At 43.3% G+C, this 20,375-nt stretch overlaps 1 protein-coding gene and 1 long non-coding RNA gene across 4 annotated transcripts; one reads left to right on the forward strand and one right to left on the reverse strand.

Annotated features, from left to right (window-relative positions):
- Positions 1 to 945: 945 nt before the first annotated feature.
- setd1ba (SET domain containing 1B, histone lysine methyltransferase a) lies at positions 946 to 18,933 on the reverse strand. 3 transcript variants are annotated; one of them, XM_087174058.1, is made up of 19 exons: positions 18,590 to 18,933; positions 18,054 to 18,170; positions 15,526 to 15,677; positions 15,164 to 15,262; positions 14,554 to 14,824; positions 13,432 to 13,553; positions 11,734 to 12,831; positions 9,463 to 10,218; positions 8,329 to 8,502; positions 8,127 to 8,220; positions 7,827 to 8,032; positions 7,653 to 7,734; positions 7,209 to 7,562; positions 5,805 to 7,091; positions 5,303 to 5,469; positions 5,048 to 5,173; positions 4,698 to 4,817; positions 4,132 to 4,269; positions 946 to 3,607 (listed from the first exon to the last, which is right to left on the reverse strand). In XM_087174058.1, the coding sequence occupies exons 3-19, from the start codon at positions 15,661 to 15,663 to the stop codon at positions 3,434 to 3,436; spliced, it is 5,406 nt and encodes a 1,801-aa protein (XP_087030184.1). In that variant the 5' UTR covers positions 15,664 to 15,677; positions 18,054 to 18,170; positions 18,590 to 18,933; the 3' UTR covers positions 946 to 3,433. The 3 variants fall into 3 exon arrangements, with proteins under 3 accessions (XP_087030184.1, XP_087030183.1, XP_023262231.1); XM_087174057.1 differs by having other exon boundaries at positions 15,910 to 18,170; XM_023406463.2 differs by lacking the exon at positions 18,590 to 18,933 and having other exon boundaries at positions 15,910 to 18,191.
- On the forward strand, positions 5,181 to 5,816 carry LOC147819113 (uncharacterized). The gene is made up of 2 exons (XR_015437259.1): positions 5,181 to 5,350; positions 5,458 to 5,816. It is a non-coding gene; the product is annotated as an uncharacterized LOC147819113 (long non-coding RNA).
- Positions 18,934 to 20,375: the final 1,442 nt, after the last annotated feature.

Here is a 20,375-nt window from a genome sequence, read left to right on the forward strand (position 1 = left end):
TGTCATTTCTTCAATTTTTTTGCCATACTATACTATGTCGTTTTTTTCATGTTTTTTGCCATACTATACTATGTTGTTTTTTTTGCTTCCAGGTTTCCTGTCTTTGATATTCACTGATGAATAACACAGCTTCAAGCAGAGGAGGAAATGATGAGTGAAGTTGGCTGAGCGGCATTCGCGTTTGGCCTTGAGTCAGACTCCTGACAAACTTGACAAGAGACTAGAAAGCAAAAACATCTCAAGTTTTGACAAATAAAATCCTGGAATATAAAAAATAAATAAGGAAGCCACAGGTGGACATGGCATGGAAACACATTTCAATCACCAGACCTTTGCAATGAAAGGATGTTAACATGCTCAAGGGCATCTCAGTGCTGATATCTTTCTTTTGTTCCGACCCAGACCCAGATTTATCCAGGGTCTTTCCACTCACATGCCTGCTCCTCTTAACTCTATCTTTAAGGCTACCACTTCCTCTTACTTGCACCTTGGCTAACCATTTGATTATTAACATCTGTGATTTTACTTGGACTTCCCTGTAAGAATCTGTGAATGGACTTAAGACTTGTCTTGGACTTGGCCCAAAAAACAATTAAAATCGCTCTACAAATCAAGCAAGTCTGGTTGTGAGGAAGACTCAGTCCCCAATCCTGGATCTTGGATTACATTGCACAAACCAAATCTCCTTACTGGACATGTCTTGCATGCCTTTTTATACTCCAGCATGCGGATTCTCATTCTGAGTCATCCTGAGTGTGTGTGTGTGTGTTTCTGTGAGAGCGCAGTGAACCACATGACCTGGTCCTTGATCAAATCTGCCTTACACAGAGTCATTGTTTGGTCAGCTGCTGCCTACTGTTTTCATTCATGAAAATCCGGCATCAGTTGGACTGTGTGGGTTTATCTCAAGTAAATCTCTATGAATCAATGAAAAAACAACCACTGTTTATGGATGTATGCAAAATTGCTTTATTTCCATTTTTTTCCTTTTTCATACATTTGTTGTGTAATAAATAGACATGAGAAATGGGCTGACGCTTCAATCCTCTTCTCATGCCAATTCTGCACCTTTTATTTTCTCCACACCGCAAACAACTTTTCATAGAATTTACAACAGAAAATAAAAAAACAAAGCTTGACACAAGCTGAATTTCCTGCTACCAGCTCATTGCTCACCTCATATGTTACATAGACCTCTGAGCTGTATTCATGTAGCAAATCTCAGGGAACAAAAATATATATATTTATATAGTATTCACAGTTACAGTATTTACATTTACATTTTAGGATTATAAAGCAAATGGGCAGAAAATGAAGACGTTTCTACAAGAAACAATCTTTCAAAAAGGGAGGTGGAGACTTTTCCTGGACACAGTGGACCTTTTCTTTAAATAAACAACCTTTTAAACCCTCAGATTCCTTTTACAGATCCCTGAAAATAGTTTTAAATACTCAGTCTTCTGTTAAAAAAAAAGAGAAAGAGACAGAGAAAGATGCATCTTAAAAGTGTTACCCCTGTGAAGATAAAAAAGCTTTAGATCTTCTGTACAAGTAATCATATACAATATAAACATCACTGGTGAAAAAAGGAAATCTCCAAAATCAATCCAACTGAATGAAAAGCAATGACTGACTTGGTCTTGAGGGCGTGGGGCAGGCTGATTGAAGATCGAAGAGGGCGTAAAGCAGAAGTGCAAGCCTCAAGTGCATTCACAAATATTTTTTTCTTTTTATCTTAACGAGTTTATAAAGAAAGAATGACCCGTGTGGACTAGGATGAGGGGGTCTGCTGGGTCATAGAAACACTTCTGTCTCGCAGGAAACATTAAACACTGGTAGAGTAATACGTGTTGCAGCTGAAGAGGGAATCTATGAGCACACACAGGCATGAGACCCCAGGTACAGATAAAGGAAGCCAAAACATCATCATCACCATCAAACACCCACCCTGGTGAAAAAATAGGCAGCAACTCTTTGAACATGCGTGTTACGAAAGCGGCAGGTGACAGCTCTCTGGAAAAAAAAAAAAAAAAAAAAGAAAATCTGACCTTTATACCTGTCACCTGTCTGCTCAGGTTTAACAAAGACTGTTACACATTCATATGGCACTTAAAATGAGGAATAAATCTTTTCTTCCAAAGCTGAAAACTTAGTTTAGCAAGTTTTATCAGATGCTGCCCAGTGGATGCAGACAGGAACTGATTCAATTTTAATTTTCTTCTCTGCATGATTGGTTGGCCTTCTGCGCTGTGGCCTACAGGGGGCAGTGCACTCACATTCACACACACTAAGATATGATGATAAATACTCCAAATCAAATGCCTGACACACTCACTTTCTCTCTCTCTCTCTCACACACACACGCACGCACGCACGCACGCACGCACGCACGCACGCACACACACACACACACACACACACACACACACACACACACACACACACACACACACACACACGCTCTCTCTCACTCTCTAACTCTAACACACACACACAAATATAGTGTCTTTGAAGGAAACACGCAAGAAGAGAACTACCTAAACAAAACTGGAAAACACTGGAATATCATTAATACAAATTTTGCACATCATCTTTAACTTTTGCATAAACTAATAGGAAGCAGCACGATCCATCATTGGCTGGTGAAAGCAGGTGTGATTTCCAAAATTTCCATATTTTGTGGCAGGATTTAACCATTTTTTTTTTGTTGTTGCTTGAATTTTTCATCAGTTTGATTTATTTCCAAGAAAACTGGTGCAGAGGAGGTAGGAGCGAGAAAGCAGGGTTTCAGTCCGTGGCGGGCCGTGACGCTCCGCCATCCTCCCGCCTGTTGCTGGATGGAAACATCTGCCATCTGCTCATGTGGCAACCATGTCTTCTCCCACAGAAAAGGTGTTTTCCTGGTGGGCTTGTGCGTCTCAACAGTGTTAGTAAGCAGCTGATCATGTGAGTCTGTGTTGTGTGTTTTGTTTTGTTTTTGTATCACGTGTGGTGTACGTAAAGCTTATGAGACAAATGAGAGAGAAAAAAGTGTAAAACTGTACAAACCAGGACTCTTTGAGGAAGGAGCCATGCTGAAATACTGTCCAACGATGAGAGGAGGGGAGGAAACGCTGCACCAGCAAGTCAAGTGTTTTGTAAATCTGCGTCACTGGCATACATAAAAAACTATGCATTTTTCATTTCAAGAGCACCATAAATCGTAAACAATCTAGAGTTAAATATGTGAAGAGTGCCATACAGGTAGCCTAAACTCTGTCCAGACAACTTGCAGGTTTCTTCTCCTCACTCCCAAATAAAACCTTCCCTTCTTCAAGTCCTCCTCGTCCGGGGTGTTGGCGTTGAGTTTGTCTGTGTCCGGGAAACTTGAAGAAAAGTTTAGGGAAAGCTCTTTTTACACCCTGTAGGAGATTCTCCTGACTGCACCCGGACGTTAATTCAGCGTTCCTCTACAGTTCTCTGCCCCACACAAACAGGGGATCTTCTCGTCCTCGATGGGGAACTTGTAGTCATACGTGATCTCCTCGTTGACGTTAATTGGCTGCCTGGAGTAGATCACGATCTTCTTTTGAGACTCAACTGTGATGACCTTCGCATAACAATTAGGCTGAAAGAAAAGACCAACAAATTGCTTAATGGTTGTTAAAGATTACTTATTCTGGTTTACATTTGTGGACAGAAATATACAAATCCTTTCTTTATGTAAAAATAGCAATATAATAATATAAAAATACTCTGTTACAACTAAAAGTCATATATATATATACATAAAATGTAAAAGTACTCATTACGAAAACTGGCCCATTGTTGTTTGATGTGATTTAAAATACCTTATGAAATGTTGGGCAGTTTAATCAGCAAAAATAATAAGACATTTCCGCCTAAGACTCCTAAAAACCTTATTTTGCAGGGAAGTGACAATATTTCAACCAGTTTTTAATCTAGCTAACAAAAAACTTTTTGAAATGACTATCTTGAAACAAGACAAATAAGGAAGGTTGCTGCAATAGAATTTTTAAAATGACTTCAAAAGAGGGACTTTTGGCTGGACAATGAATCTTGATAGAACTACTTTCCACCACTGTTCAAGAAGCTCTTAAGAAAAGAGACACCATACGGTTGTTGTCTTACATTGCAGCTGTGGTTGATGAAACGGGCGAAGTTGCCACACTTCGTAGCATCTATGATGGTGTCGTGGTCAACGCGGAACATGTAGCTGCTACCAATGCCCTCCTCCTCGTAGCGCTTCTCCCGCATGTCCGCAATCACCTGCAAATGAAGATGGTCACTTGATAACTGGTAGATCACTAGTGTCACTTTTCATTAAATTTTCTCATGTTTTATTTATTGGTTGTGAGGCTGTTGTAAGTTACTGCCAGTCAGACCAAAGCTCTCAGTGATTTCACTGTACACTTGTGTTACTGTTCTGTATATGAGCTCTCATATTTTACACCTTCAGAATTCTGATAAAAAATGCATTTTTGTCCATCTTAAATCTTTCATGGAATTAATCGCATCAAATATTTCTTCATTTTCAAAAAGCCCTGATTGTCCCCAAAAAAGCAAATGTGCACTAGATCTATATTTTAGGTTAATATGACACTTTGAGCCGGATGAATGTGAGAGGATTGATTGATTGACTGTTTACGTACACAGAGAAAACCCACTCCAAAACAAAGCAGTCTTCTGCCTCTCACCTGTCTGATGTTTTGTCCTACATACTCGATCACCATTTCATCAGCAGCAATGGGCTCCATAGCAAACAGACCCCAGTCATGGATGTGCGACTTGCAGAATCTGATCTTCTTCTTACGGAACTGAAAGAGAAAACGGGAGAAAAGTTGATGACATCTTGAGGTGTTATTTGCTGATATGAAATTTTGCAATTGATATTTTATTAACTACAATGACAACACTTCCACTTAGCAATTATTAGTTGGTTGCTTGCCTGTCTTATGTTCTTGTTTACTGTTCTTTTTTTTTCTATATAAAAGTCAGGGTGAATCAAACAGCACATTAGACCAAAGTTCTGTTTGATTTTGTTTACCTTCAGCTGGTTGAACTTCAGCAGGTCACTGTCACATGCAAAGGAGGACAGCAAGCGTCGCTGCTCCGACCGCCGCTCCGAGCCAGCTCTTGTAGAGGCGTGGACCTGTGCAGGAATACTCATACCCTGCACAGAGAGGATGGAGTTAGATCCACTTACCGGCAGGAGGTTGACATGTAGCGTGTTTTACGTGCACATTTTCACATAACACCAAAAGGGAAACTCAAGAATCACAGTTTGTCATCTCCTGCCCACCTGTGTGTCGACCGGCGGCTCCTCTGATTGCAGCCGTGTGCTCTGAAGGTACTTGATCTTATCCTTCTTGTCAATCTTGTAGTATCCCTCGCTTCTGGCACAGCCAGTCATGTGATCCCTCATGCCGTCATCTCTCCTCTTTTTCTTCACTCCAGGGATGTTGGTAGGTGCAAGGGAGTCAAGGAGGAAACTGAAAAGGCTTTGGACCTCAGCTGGATCCCACAATACTTCTAAAGCTCAACAGATACTGGGCTACTTAAATCCAGCGTAAAAGTTCTTCAGTTTCACCACCAGAGGGGGCTGCTATTTGATACACACAACACAAAACAACTTAAAAAAAAAAGACAATAATAACATTTACTATGTTTTACTAAACTGGTCTTTTAAATTTTTTGTGCCTTTTATCTCTCCTGTTTGTGGAGTACTTTGAGTGACATAAAGCTTAGCATTATTGATATCAATATTTGCTGTAAATGAGTAAGTGGTAAGTAGTAAAGGATATGAGGATGGTTGACCCAGAGCGTGTCGTTGAGCCAGTCATTGCCGTTATCCTGCTGGAGCATCTTGTCGTAAGTGATCTGCAGAAGCCGAATGTCCTCATCATCTATGCCCTCGTTCCAGATGTCATACAGGATGGTCATCTCCTCGAACTCTGAGCGTGGGTTGAAGTACGGCTGGGGGGGTGTGGTGACGGGGGACAGGCTGACCAGCAGCAGCTCCTCCCAGCCTCGTCTCGCCCTCCGAGTAGGCTTCACGGCTACGGGCGCTTCGTCTTCGTAGGACAGGAAGCCATCTTCGGCAGGCAGGACTGTCTGAGGCTCCACGTCTTCTTCCCGGAAGTCCAGGCTTGGGTGTTCGGGAGACTTGGTGGACATCGTATGCATGGATAGATCTTCATGATTTGCTTCGTGAAGCATAGGGGTGGACTCCGATGAGAGCTCCAAAGACTCATCAGCCGCAGAGGTAGCTGGCTTTTTGCCTTTGGGTCGTCCAGGTTTCCTCTTTGATGGGGCAGTGTCTGATGGAACAGGGACGTCTACAGTGAGACCAGCAGGCAGGTCTTCAGGGACACTGGCTGAGTGCTCTGTGGCAGCTGACAGGGCTTGGTTAGGGAGTGCACTAATGGGAGGCTCCTTAAAAACTGGCCTATCGTCCAGGCTCTCAGAGGACACTTTCCTATTAAGCGTTAGTGCTGTGGGGTCAGGGAAGACAGGGGTGAAGGTTAAGTCTCTTCCTGGAGTGCGGGGAACTCCAGCACTAAGGACAGGGGACTGAGCAGGGTAGGAAAAGGGGCTACCGGGGATGTGAGGGGAGCTAAGCAACAGGCTACTGCCCGTAAGCGGGGCATCACTTCCAGGTGTGATGGGCACCGTGTCCGTGCTCTGGGACTTGCCCAGACTCCGGGCACGCTCCATCAGGTCCCTGCCTGGCGTGCGGGGGATATCTTCATCTGTGGGGAGCCTGGGCCGCTGTGGGAGGTCAGGTAGGGGACCAGGGGGTGGATGAAGGAGGGAACGACCTTCTATCGCCGGGTGAGGAGGGAGAGGGAGGTGCATTACAGATGTGGCGATGGATTTGGGGACAGGTGCGTTTGAATCTAAGTGGGGTGGGGCTAATCGACCAGGGGTGCAGGCTACTTCCCCAGGCTCTGCTTTACCTTTGCCTTTTGACTCCTGGTCACTGTCGGGCAGGGCTCCTGTTGGCGTGGGCGGCCGAAGGTTTGCTACATGCTCCTGAGGTTCAGACTTCACTACAGGAATGATGCTGTCTCTGATGTCTCGCTCTTTGACTACAAGGCAAGAAAAGATCATTATTTCATTTAACCTGATACAAATACTTTAAAATAGTAAATACCTTTGTTGAAATGTTTCACGTGATCAAAACAGAGTTAGTAGCAGACACTCACCTGGGATGCCTTTAGGTGATGGCGGCTTCAGGTCCATTACCTCCTCCTTGGGACTTGGAGGTCTGCGTTTGGGCTTGCTGCTTAGATCCTCCTTGTCCTCTAGGACTGGTTCTGCAGGAGGGCTCGGTGGCTTGGCTTCTGCCTCCCCCTCCTCTTCATCAGAAGATGAAGACGTTGAGGATGAGGAGGACGAGGACGACTCTGCCTCTTTGCCTTCGTCCTCCGCCTCTTCTGCCGCCGTCTCCCGTTCTTCCCCATCGTCGTCCTCTTCCGAGCTCAACTCGTACTCTGAGGAGTCTTCGCTTTCTGCTGAGGAGTCTGAGCTGGCCTTGGACGAAGCTGAACTCTCGGCTTCTGCAAGTATTGTAATGATGAATTACAGGAAACATGCTTCATAAAAACAGCCTACTGTTGTTGTCAAATATTAAGAAAGATATTAAGTACCTTCATCAGACGAATCTGAGGAGGCGCTCTCACTGGATGAGTCTCCCTCGTCTTCATCATCACCCTCCTCATCGCCACTCTCCTAAGAGATGATCACATATATCATAGAAATGTATACAAAAATGCAAAAATAACGAGTACATACAATTAGCAGTAATTTTTGAGAAAGCTTACTTTGCCCGATGACAGCCTGTTTGCAGCCTCTGTTTCATCAGGTTCCTCCCTGTCAGACAGAGACTCTTCCTTCCCCGAGGTGTCCAACTCCTCCTCTCCCTCACTGTCCAGTTCAAGTGGCCGCGAGTGCCGTCGCTTTGCAGACATGCTGTCACCGTCCATCTTAGAATCATCCGAGGGGAGCTCAGCTGGGTCTCGATCCCGATCTGACAGAAATTAACCACAAGAAAATTAGCACCAGAAAGAAAAGAGATAATTGCACAGAGTATTTGTTTTCCTGCATTGATAGAAGACAGGTACCTTCATCCTCCAGCTCATCATCCACTGGAGTGGAGGGTCGGGCTCGTTTGTTGTCGCCTGCTGCTGCGGCCTCCGGTGGGTCCTTCCTTTTCACCTGAGCACAACATGCAACCATTAAAGACTAACATGCAGAGCAACTGGTCAACAATAAAGACACTTCCTCCTTATACATGTTTACTAAAAGAGTAATTTCAAGGCTTACCTTGAAGGAGGGCAGGCGGATGGCTCCTCGTAAACCGATTCCCAAGCCCATTCCCTCATAGCCCAGTCCCTCGCCCTTGTTCCAGTTCTCCAGCAGACTTGAACCCATTGTTTCTTTGGGTTTGGGTCTTTCTTCTTCCTTCCCCTCCGCACCCTTCACTGGAGTTAAAGATGCCTGGGAAAGACAATATGACTTTAACTGCTTGGTAGTTATTGTATTAAACCCTGTTATATAACAATACAAAAGTCAGTCACCCATGAATTCAGTCTACACAACTCGCAGAAGCAACTGACGAATATTTTCATGATAATTTAATCAGTCGATTATTTTCCCAATTTACCATTTAGTTTATAAAATTACAGAAAATTCTGAAAAATGCACATTGCAAGTTCCAAAAGTCAAAATGAGGCGTCTTCACCTTGCTTGTTTGTCTGATCAAAAGTTCAAAATTAAATAAAGAAGGTATTTATTTTTTTCCTTGATGAATGACTTTAACAATATATATATATATTTTTTTTTTTTTGATTATCCGAATAGTTGTTGTTTAATTAACTATATTAGTATTTTAATAATCTATTCAGCACAATCAGCACCACAGCAACAACCCACAACCTGTCAGTATTCTTGTAAAACATTCACACAACATTAACCTTTTTATTAAAATAATTTCTATTAATTATAATTATGTATTGATAAAAACATTTTAACACTTCAACAAGAATCATCAGATGAGTTTATTATGGCACTCAAAATTATATTAACAAATAATGTAAGACTCTTGTGGAAGTAGGTTGGGCCACAGAAACAAGAGGTCAGTACAATCATTCTATTTCAATTATCTGCAAAAAGCATCATGATATCCAACTATGAATGGATGTTTATAATGAGCATTTGTTCTGTAGTGCAGACTGAATGGCACTAATGTCACTGCAATTCACAGCCGCTATTATATATAATTAATTCACATAATATGGACTTAATTTGTTTTGCCAATTTAATTGACATTAATAAAAATTCAAAAGTCAGTACAAGTATATTTGTCACACACATTCTGTGCATGTGTGGATAATACCTCTCTCAGTCTCTGTAGCTAACACTGTGTTTGTATCTTGAAAAGTGAAATGAAAAACCTACCTTTGCTGAGCGTTCCTTCTTTTCCCACCAGTCATCAAAGGCTCTAAAAGCCACCACCTCCACCATTTTGCGGTTGAGGTCCCTCTTCATGATGGCCTTCAGCTCTTTGACAATGACCAGCAGCACGCCGTCAACAGTGGCCTTGTGCGGATCCTCCTTTTTACTCTCATATCCAGGAGGAGGAACAGTAGGGTTGAACTTTGGTATACTGGGATGCTGCCATTGTTGCCCAGGTGCCCCTGCGTTGCCGCTCGCGGGTGCAGCACCAATAGACAGAGGTTGGTACGGCCCGCCAAATGGCCCTGATGCACCACTGTCCATAAAATGTGGATATGGATAGGGCCCTCTAGTCTGAGCAATGCGACTCAGCATCTGCTGCTGCATCTGGAACGACATGGGGACCGTACTCCACTGTTCCCACCGCAAGCAGTTCATTAGCTCCATTTGCACCAGAGGCATCATGCTATGAGGGTAGGGACCCATGTGTGGCAGCATGTGGGGAGGCACTCCATGATGACCGGTCAGGTGAGGAGGATGTCCTGGGACGGCAGAGTGAGGGGCCAGGTGGTGATGTGGGATCGCGAAGCCAGCTTGGTGTGGTAGAGGGGGGAAACCAGGGGGAGGGATGGGAATGGTCTGCATCGGGGACACTGCAGAGTTGACAACAATGCCCTTGCCACAGTCTCCACTGGTGATTGGAGTCCCAGGCATCTCGTCGTCGGATATTTCCATGTCTTCTCCTGACGACTGATGACTCTGTGTGAAAGGGGACAGGCTGTCAGGACTATGCTTGGTGAACATCTTGCCTTTTCACAGGTTAGTCAAGTACATTCATCTGCTCTTTTCTGAGCAAACGCCACAAATATGATGAATAAAGATATGAATATGATGAATAAAAATGTAATCGAATATCTGTTTAAAGAATAAAACAAGATTACAAATCTGACCAAGCATTTGATACCAATTTAAAATACTTGACAGTTTTTAATACTCTGCTATGGACACATTTCACTCACTACAAAAAAAGTATTGAGGTTTGATACCAAGTTAAGACATCTAAAATAAGAGCAACAAACATTTTAATGCTGATCTAAGTTCAAAGTTTGGAACAGGCACGAACACAGTCAAACAAAACTGACCCATATTGTTGGTTGACAGGTTTCAAAACAAAGCTGTTTATTCAGGCATCAAACTATGTACTCCTAAAACCATAGCAGTAAATATGAATGCAAGAAGTATGCTGTCAAACATAAGAGCAATGAATTCTCTTCCCTGTTTAATATTATAAAAGGATGTACTGCAGAACTGCTGCAGAAATGAAACTAAGCACAGTTAACTCAGCATGGGAGTGGTGTCGTTACCCAAATGACCTGTTTGTGCTGTTTGCTTTGTGATAACTCGAAATGTGAGACCAGAGACTCTGCAACCAATCCTGACTGTCAGGATCAGCAAAACCAGGAAGTGCGGTGTTGAATGGGGCCAACAGCCAAACTGTGTTTTCGCCTGCTTGTGAGCGCGTGCGGTGAGTGTTAGAAAGAGGAAACAAGAGTGTTCAATTCCCCAACAGCAGAACAGCCCTCATTTCTCCTTTCAAAGCACAAGTGGAGAAATACAACAACACAGGCCAAACGGTGTAACTATGACTACAAACAAGGATTTCAGCTTCATATGAATGTGAAGGTATTTAAAAGACCTCAAGTAATGCATCTTAAAGTTTTCATTCATAACTCATCTCAGCTCTTTACTTGCGCCGACAGGGAATTTTACATCTTTTAGTTGCATATTGAGAGCAGAGCATATTGTGCTAGTAAATACACTTTTTTTTCTTTTTTTAAAGGAAGTCCTTGACAAACACTAGTTGTTACTAGTTTTAAGATCATTTTCATTCTTTGCACAAAGCGAACAGCACAACAGCAGTTAACTGAAAGAGTGAGCACACTCTCTTTGTGACACCTTTGCACATGGTTCAGTGTGAAACCGGAATTTCCTTTACAAAGCAGAACAAAAAGAACAAAACAAAAGGGAAAGTTTACTACTACCACCTTGCAGCGAAACTAGACCTCACTTCCTGTGTCCTCTGTGTAACTGTCATTCACAGCTGTGCATAAACATCAGCACCACGCTACTATCAAATAATCAAGACAATTATTACAAGCTCATTTTGGAAACATTTGGCACCTTAAGTAAGATGTGACTAAGCCCACACATGGAACCATGCACTTATTATTCTTCATGTAAATATGCAGTTATCAGAAAGAAAATCTGTCTTACCGTATCCATTTTATCAGTGGGAGAGTGGCCTCGAAAATGTCCATCTTTGAGGTCAGTGTTGCTCATCTTCTCATGGACAGGAGAGCTGATTCTCTTGATCAGAGAGGCAGTTCCAGGAATTGGCTCCTCATCTTCCGAGTCCGGCAGTGGGGTTGGACTGATATCCTCCAAGCCTGTGCTAGAGGGACGGGAATTTTGCTGCCCACCTTGAGAACCGCTTGTGTAAGGGGGAATTGGGGATAGCTGAGAGGACGAGGAGGAAATCGGACTTCCCTCCATTCGCACCTCAGTGTCCGAGTCTCGCTCCTCCAGGAACGGCAGCAGTTTTGTCCTTTTCTCTTTGAGGAGCATCTCAATGCGGGAATCCAGGCTATTGCGCTCTGGATCCAGCGTGGGGGAGCCAGGTGAGGGGCAGTGTTCTGGTGTTTGAGGAGGAGGGGTGGTCGGATGGGGCACTGGCTCAGGTGGGGGCTCGGGGATCGGAGGAGTTTCTGGTCTCTCCTTGACTGGCAAAAAGTCAGCGGCAGCTGCCAGAGGTGGCTGCGGTGGTCGGAGGTACTCACCCTCTCTTTGGGCTGGGTGATGGAAAGCCGGCTCTGACGGGGGGAACGCAGGGGGCAAAGGAGCCTGGTAGGGCGAGAAGGCAGACTTGAAGTTGGGCGTAGCAGGGGGAGGTGCTGTGTAGGGGAAGGAGGGAGTGGAGGGTGGGGGTTCAGGTGGGGTGAGTTGGTGCTGTTTGAAGGGAGCCTGTTCAGACGTTGTACTCCGATACATGTTGCTGCGGTACTGAGGCCTCTCCGGTCTGCGGTTGTAAGCATCCTGGAACTTACTCTCGTGTCTCCGGGATTTGTATCCTCCGGAGCTCTCGGGCCGGCTGGACTGGTATGCAGGCGTGGACTGCCGACTAGAGTAATTGGAGTCTTGAGAAAAGGGCGTACTTGACTGGCGTGGGGTATGAGGAGTTCCCTGGGACTGGGGTGTGTCCTGCCTTAGGCTGGAGTAGCCTGTCTCCAGGGACAGAGGAGTGGTGGAGCTGCTGGGTGGCAATGTTGCTCCCACAGCTGACATGTTGCTCTCTGACAACCTGCGGATGGGATCCTGTTTGTGAAGAGACAAACAACATGTCAGTGGCAAGACAAACCTCTACCATCACAAATACTGAGAACCACACTAAAATTGTCTCTGGGTTGCAACTTAGAAGGTAATGAAAAATAGTGGGATGATTTTCCCAAAATGAGTAACAGTAAGGTTTCACAGTTTACACCTGCAAGTATCAATTCAGAGACCAAGCTGTTGGATAAGAGTATCTAGGCACAATGCCTGCAGGATCTCATGCTACGAGGCCAAAGTGCACATTTCAGTGGCTTTGTGATTTCAGTCCACAGGCTAAAGTGTCTGGATAACATTTCCTCTGCTCTACTCCACCACCTGCTGCACCAATAAAATGGATTACAGATAAGTATGTCAGCTTAGATTGGCAAATTGGTTCATTTCTACAAAGTAACACTACAATTCAGTAATCCCAAATTCACAATAATATGTAACTGTTCTCCAGACTAACCTTGCAAGAAAACAATAGAGACTGTACTAAAATGTGTTATTATCCAACTCCCATTGACACAGTTTAGGTAGTGATTTCAAATAAACCACAACTATGAGCAAAAAAAACTTTTAAATATTATTCAAAAGGGTTTTTACCAGTAGGGCTTCTGCCAGGCTACGAGGAGAAACTTCTCTGGCCTCCTCTCCACCAACGGGCAGGGTCCTTGGAGTGTAGCTGCCATTCATCAGGAGCTGGAAGTACCTAAGGCGATTCTCACCTACAGAACAGCAAGCATGAGTGGATCTGCTGCCAAGTTTATAAAGCTGGCTTAATGCCAGTGGGTTTTATTAAAACTAATCTGGCGTGATTATAATAACAGTGATTATTCAATAGCAGCTGAACACAATACTAAACAGTTGTAAATTGGTAACATATATTTAAGTAGTTCCCTCTGAGTAAACATTATTTTGAAAACAATGTTCATGCCTGCCAACATATGAACTAGTATGCAATAAATATTGTTAATGCACATACGATAATCAGAAACATTGTCTGCAATACATACATGCCATAATAACATGTCCAAAACATGTCAAACTTTGCATACATATTATAAACAAAATGCAATTCTCACTAGCTATATTCCTTATAAAAACTTATTGAAACATTTTATTGACAATTTATGGAAAGAAAAAATAAATTTATGGGAGTCATTCAAGAAAATAGCACTTATGCTGGCAATGAAACTGTACACATTGTAAAAATCAACCATTATTTTTTCTCTGATTAAATGAGCACACGTGCAAAACTGTTGCCAGTCAAACATCTTCTTAAGATGAATTAAAGTTGCTATTTTGTGTCAGTCAAAACCAGCAGCAGAGACTTTGAATACTAACAATGTGTTACTGACTTAAAAACTAACTGAGATTTCTGTGATTTCTATTAAAAGTGACAGAACAGAAACAGTGTAAGGGGGAGGGATGTGACAGATTGGTTTGTGTTTGTTTACAGGTCTGAAATTAGGCACAGTGGGAGTACACAGCACCCTCAGCTCCGGGCTCATGGGAGCAGGCTTACATTCAATGAAATTCAATTATCCCACGTTACTAGGCAACGCACGTAAATTTACACACGTGACTGTTGTCCTTCTCATAATTATCAACAAGGCAACATTTCACTTTAAATAAACTTAGTGCTCCTGCAGCAGAAAACAGGCTCGATCGTGCATAAATGTAGGTTACGCATCTTCTTCCTTGAATGAGTGAATCACTGTTTACCTTTTGGATCCAGCTCCACGTGGATGATGTTTCCCATAACAGACGTGTTGTGAAGCGACTGCACGGCCACCTTGGCGGCTTTCACAGTCTCAAAAACAACTTTGGCAATTCCCAGGTGCTTTTTGTTCTTCGGATTATACAGGATCTCGACCTCCTCGATTTCTCCAAATTTTTTGCACATGTCCGTAAGAAATCCTTCTCTGATGTTGTCGTTTAGCCTGGCGAATGTCACCTCCTTTGGAGGCACAGGGCCGATATAACAATCGTCGATCTGGAAGAAGAAGAAAGATAGTTAATGTTCTAAGTGCTTTCGGGTTAATGCTGCACCATGTGGGGTCATTTCTGACAGCTGAGATAAGAACGATGGTGTCGGAGTAGCTACAATCAACATGCAAATCCGGACAGTCGTGTTAAAAACACAATTTAAAGTCCACGAATAAAGCATGCATCTGAGCGGTGCAGGTTATTTCGGTGCTTATCAGTCCTCAGACAATCATACTTTCACTCGACGTCCCACAGATGAGTGAGGGGGGTGTGTCTGCAACTTTTGACAGCACCCCTTTTCCACAAGGAAAAAATCTGGCACCATACTGTATGTCAGAGTATATACCTTAAATTTTGGTACCGGCAGGTCTGTCTCTTTGTACTTAGTCCAAAGACGGCCGATCCTCGGGTCTCGGACGATGTCCACCGGTGGTATCCCGGGGTTCTGTAGGAGAAGAGGGGGGGGGGGACACAATGCTGTTATCCATCCCATTCACAACTTCACACGCCACTAACTTGTTGCAAAGTCGTCCTGCACGAACCGGGCGCGTTGTTTGATTAAAAACAACACCTCCGACACGTCGTTTAAGATGCTGGAACATGCCTGTGGCCGGCCACGGCAACACAGCCACATTGTTACCTATCATGGAGGTCGGCTACTCGGTTACTATTGTAGCCGTTTCGCCGCGTCAAAGGCGGTCCACTTACGGGCATGCTGAAAGTCTGTCCATCGTAGCGATACAGTTTGTGTGATCCCTTCTTCAGCGCCGGGTCGATAATCAACTTGTAACTTCTCCAGTGGTGACTCCGCTTCTCCGCCGAGCCGCAGACGGGATGACTGTCCATGCCGTTCGCCAAACCTGAAACGACAGGCAGCGACAAGGAGAGAAGAGCTATCGTGAGGCAACGCTAAACACGGTCCTGTTACCAGCCCCCAACACTTTAAAAAAACACAGCCAAACGATACAGATGCATGACTTTGGTGGTAGGGGTAACCCAAGTGAGAGCGAAATCTGGATCTAGCGTATATCCCAGTTACGGAAAACAGGCATTAGGAGGGCTGGAGAAAGAGGAAAAAAAGAACAAGCTTACTTGAACTCTGCTTTCTGCCATGGTCTTCGTTCAATCTGTTTTTCTCCCCTGGCTTGGACATGGTTCGTCCGATCGAGTGGTTTTTCTTTAACTGATGAAAAGACGAAATCGCTTTCCTTTCGCCGCTTACATTACATGATTTAGCTTGAAGAATACTGCCTCCTTTTCAACGAGAGCCAACACATATTGTGTGCCTCTGGTCTGTGGCTCCTGTCTCTCCCACAATACACCGCTAGGCTTGCCCACCTCCGATGCTAGTCGCACTTTCGTTGCAAACTTATTTTTCTGTGCTGGTCATTGAGTGGTGTAGTTGCCTTGGTAGAAATCATAGAGTTTTTAGAGACTCAATTGGCAACGTCTTATTAATATATTAGATTATCGTATGCGTTGTAAAAGGCGTATGTCGCTAAACCTCATAATCGTTTTTGTGTTGAATCTGCCGGCTGCATTTACCCAAATGGCAAACACAGGAGAGACACAGGGGGCAATATCTTCTTAACTGCCACTGAAGGCTAATAAAAATGGATTGGTCGCAGGTTTTTGTGTACAAACCTGCAGCCCTACACGAATATCTGAAAACGAAAAAAACAAACGGGACTTCGCTGCTGTGACCTAGTTGCCGACTGTTAGCTGATAATGTCAGAGGTCTAACCGAGGAGTAGGATTTTTAATATGAAGCTCAGTTGTTAGGAGTTGAAATAAACAGTCAGGCTAACGTTAATAACCGTTGGAATGCGGCGGTTTATTACATCTCTTTCTCTGTCAGTTAGTCTAATCCACTCCAACAAACTAGTCCCTAACCCATGTGTCGGTCCTCGTTTTTACGAACAACTGCGGAGTTTATTAATCATATAATCTTAACCCGTTTGGATTTTTCATTTTTGATTTAGTATATATTTTTGCGAACTGTAAAGTGTCGAATAAAGTGGATTTTGTTTGACATTGCCTGGTGTTTTGTAGTGCTCGGGCAATTGGCTGGTTAACAGCGGCAGCTTGGCGGGCCAATCAGAGCGCAGCAGCAGAGGAGCTGTCTGCTATTAGAGGCACGGTTCAGGAGTCCTTCAACAGAGAGCAGAGAGAGGGGGCCGAGCGCTCTCGGCAGCCATTTTCCTAAAAAACAGGACTCAATGGCCTATATGGGTTTCCTTTGTTCCAAAAGGGATCTTACACTTGATTTCCTCATCTCTCACGGACTATGATAAAACTATGATTGCTCCTTTTAAAGGATTGAGAAGAAGGAAGAGAATGTACTGGATGTAATACCCTGTGACATTTTGAGCCTTTTTTCCTCTGCCTGGAATCCATCTTTGTCTTAACTAGGTCATGGCACACCCATATAATAGTATTTATATTTCTTAAGTGAAAAGAAACCAAATGTTGTGAATAAACAGCTTTATGGGTTTGGAGATGTTAAATTAGGGGGGGAAAAAAACACAGTTAAAGTGACAAATGTGTAATGGCTGCTGGCATTGCACTTATGGCCTTGTAGGATATGAGTAGCAATGAGTAAGTTCAACTCTTTTATAATAATTTAACAGTTTTGATAATTTAGTAATGTAAAATGTGAGGCATGCAGTTACTGTTATTAAAAGTATTTTCTGTCAATGTATATTCAGCTATTATCAATTTGATCACAGAAATTGTGTCATTTGTAACAGCCAACTTTATTTATTATGTTCACTGGCATGCTGACATAAATATACAGCCTATAGTCCAGATTATATACCACTGCACCTCAAATGACAGAAGGCAGGCCATGGATAACTAAAGGTCTGTTTGCAAAACAGTTTATTGTGCTGCCTGCAATTTTGACTGTTGATTCCCTTTGCTTTGATTAATGACTTTAAACACTTTCCTCTCACAACAGCAACGCTTAACACCCTGATGACTTGTGTTGTACCCTTCCTACAACTGTGGAGACAACTTCAAGCATGATTAGGTTTGTGCTGTCCATTTGCCATTAAGAACCAAATACGTCCAAAGTGTAAACGTCGGCTTGACCTTGCTTCAAGGGCATATTTAAATTTCTAAACAAGCCCAGACATGTAGCCTTTTTACATTTTTTACGACAGATAAAAAAAAATAGACTGTTAAACTTGAGAGGAAACAGATGGAGGGAAAACTCTCATGGTGAAAATATTTACCTCAGCACTTTGGTGAAATGCAGTTAACAGGCCTAAACGCAGGGGCAGGAGGAATGCTTTCAGCTCCATCTTCGGATCCTTTAATAATGGCATTAATAAGGAGAGGGAAAGCGTCTCCTGAAAAGGAAGGAATCCATTAGCACGAAAGATAGAGCTCTTTTGAAAACTTTTTGATCAGTGGTAGGCATTGCCTCTCTGCCAGCGAATATGCATCTTCAAGCATCATCTGTGTGGGCAATATGCAAACCATCTCCTCTCTCTCCTTGAAGACAGGATTGCAGTCAAGTATAACCTCTTCCATTTCGACATTTCTAACTGAGCTACATCATATAATACCACAAGGAAATGTTGTTTTGAAAGGTAATGGATTTTGAGCTATTTCACTTAATTTACCGGTTTGTATGTCTACATTTAAGAATTATCATAGAGGACAGACAACATAAACAATAAATTGTGATTAAAACGTTATCAACAAAATTATGACTTTTGCTTAAAAAACTGTAACCAATATTTTTTGATTGATATTGTAAACTTACAGTTAGTATTCAAAACATGTAATCCAAGTCTTAAACGAGAGAAAATGAATCTTATAGAGAGAAATCTCGTATATTTCACTGCTTCCCTTTGTCCGAAGACACCTTATCGTGGTATGTAGGCTACACTTGCTCAATGGTTTCTCTGCTGTTCTCTGTCTCAAAATGGCTTCTTTACAGACAAAGGAGAGCACTGTGCTGTAAAATGTTGCTGCGCCATAACTGGGTGAGGCTCGTTCGCTCGGGGAGAGAGGCTTTTTTCTGAGGACATTTCTCGGTGATTCTCAGAGATTCAGCGGGAAGTCTTTACACCAACCGACACAGGGGTGATTTTCTCGAAATGGTTTATGTTTCACAAGAACTTAAAAAAAAAAGAAGAAAAACAGTCGACAGTGCGTACGAGGAAGGAAACGTTATTAAACGCATTCAGAGTCGGTTGCTGGGCTGACTCGCCCTGGCAACGGCAGTAATCCGAGAGCTCTGGACGGTTGCCATGAGAGCTCGAGCGTGTTGCAGCACCCCCCGCACTGCCATATAAGGTCAACAGGAATCCTCTGCAGCAGCCCTGTAGTTTTGTATCTGGGTGAAAATAACACCGGGGGGTGCTTCGGGCTTCCGCGTCTGCACTCTCTCTGGCTCGAGACAAAGATCGTTGGATCACCGTCATCGTGTGTTTTAAGTGCTTAGACCAGATAATACAAACAAACAAGATGCGATTCTACCGCTTGTTCGGCGAAGGAGTTGAAAATAGGGAGGGGGGGGGTCTTTATTCGTTTGCGTCAAAAGGGGTCTCCAGGTGTGCCACTACATTGTGCCTTTTGCGTGCTGTGTTGTGGTGTGTGTACAGTGCGTTTGAGGACACAGGAAAAACCGTAGTCGGTGTGTCAGAGGCCTGTTTTTCGAGATATCCACTCCTCGCTCCGGCTGCCAAGTACGCGCACTCCTCCATTTGCAGGTCACGAGGCTGTAGACACCGTTCCACTCTCTCAAACCTGATAGACCCCCACCCCCCAGTGTAATGGGGGCAAAATTGTGGAGATTTTATTTGTGTTACAGTAGTGAACATTTAACATTAGTTGGGACTTTTGCATTCAAATCCTTTAATGAGGTTATTTATAGGCCTTTGTTAAAAAAAACAACTCCTCCCCGGTGGGTTGCGCCATTCCACATTGCGCGCCGCTGACAGACTGGAATATTCCACACAGAGGATTGGCCTCTCTTCTGCAGGACAGCTGTCTCTCTGCACGGCGAATAACTATTTTTGACAATTGTTCTTTGTTTATTAATTGATGAAAGGGGGCTTTACATGTATGGATATTTTGTACACCTACAGGACAATTTAATATCCTTTATAGGGTTATTAATGTGTTATACTACCAGTTTCACCTCGTGAGTCAAACAAGCACTCCTTTTTTTAGATTATTATGGGCTAGAGCAATTTTTCATAGCTTGTGCTACACAGTACCGTATTGTAAAAGCATATGGGGCACACGAGAACGGTGTATGGCTATTTTTCTGGAGTCAGAAAAACCAGGCAGGCTGACAAACTGCCACATGCACTCTCTCTCTGTTTTTCATTGTAAGACCAGCCTTTTATTCTGACGGATTGTTCCCTGAATCAAATGAGGTATCCTCTGCGCTTTGTGTTTTTTGATTATTTATGGGTACACTTGCTTATTCAAGGATTTTTCATGCAGATTGGTGGTACTGTATTTGTTTTATTTGAAACATCAGCTCTTCTTCTTTCTAGCTCTTAAATATCTGCATGTTAGTGTATTACTAGTGTAAT

This window comes from Seriola lalandi, unplaced genomic scaffold (assembly GCF_002814215.2).
Source record: "Seriola lalandi dorsalis isolate HSWRI2012SDOR001 ecotype SW California unplaced genomic scaffold, Sedor1 jcf7180002054309, whole genome shotgun sequence".
In the NCBI taxonomy this organism is placed as follows: Eukaryota; Metazoa; Chordata; class Actinopteri; order Carangiformes; family Carangidae; genus Seriola; species Seriola lalandi.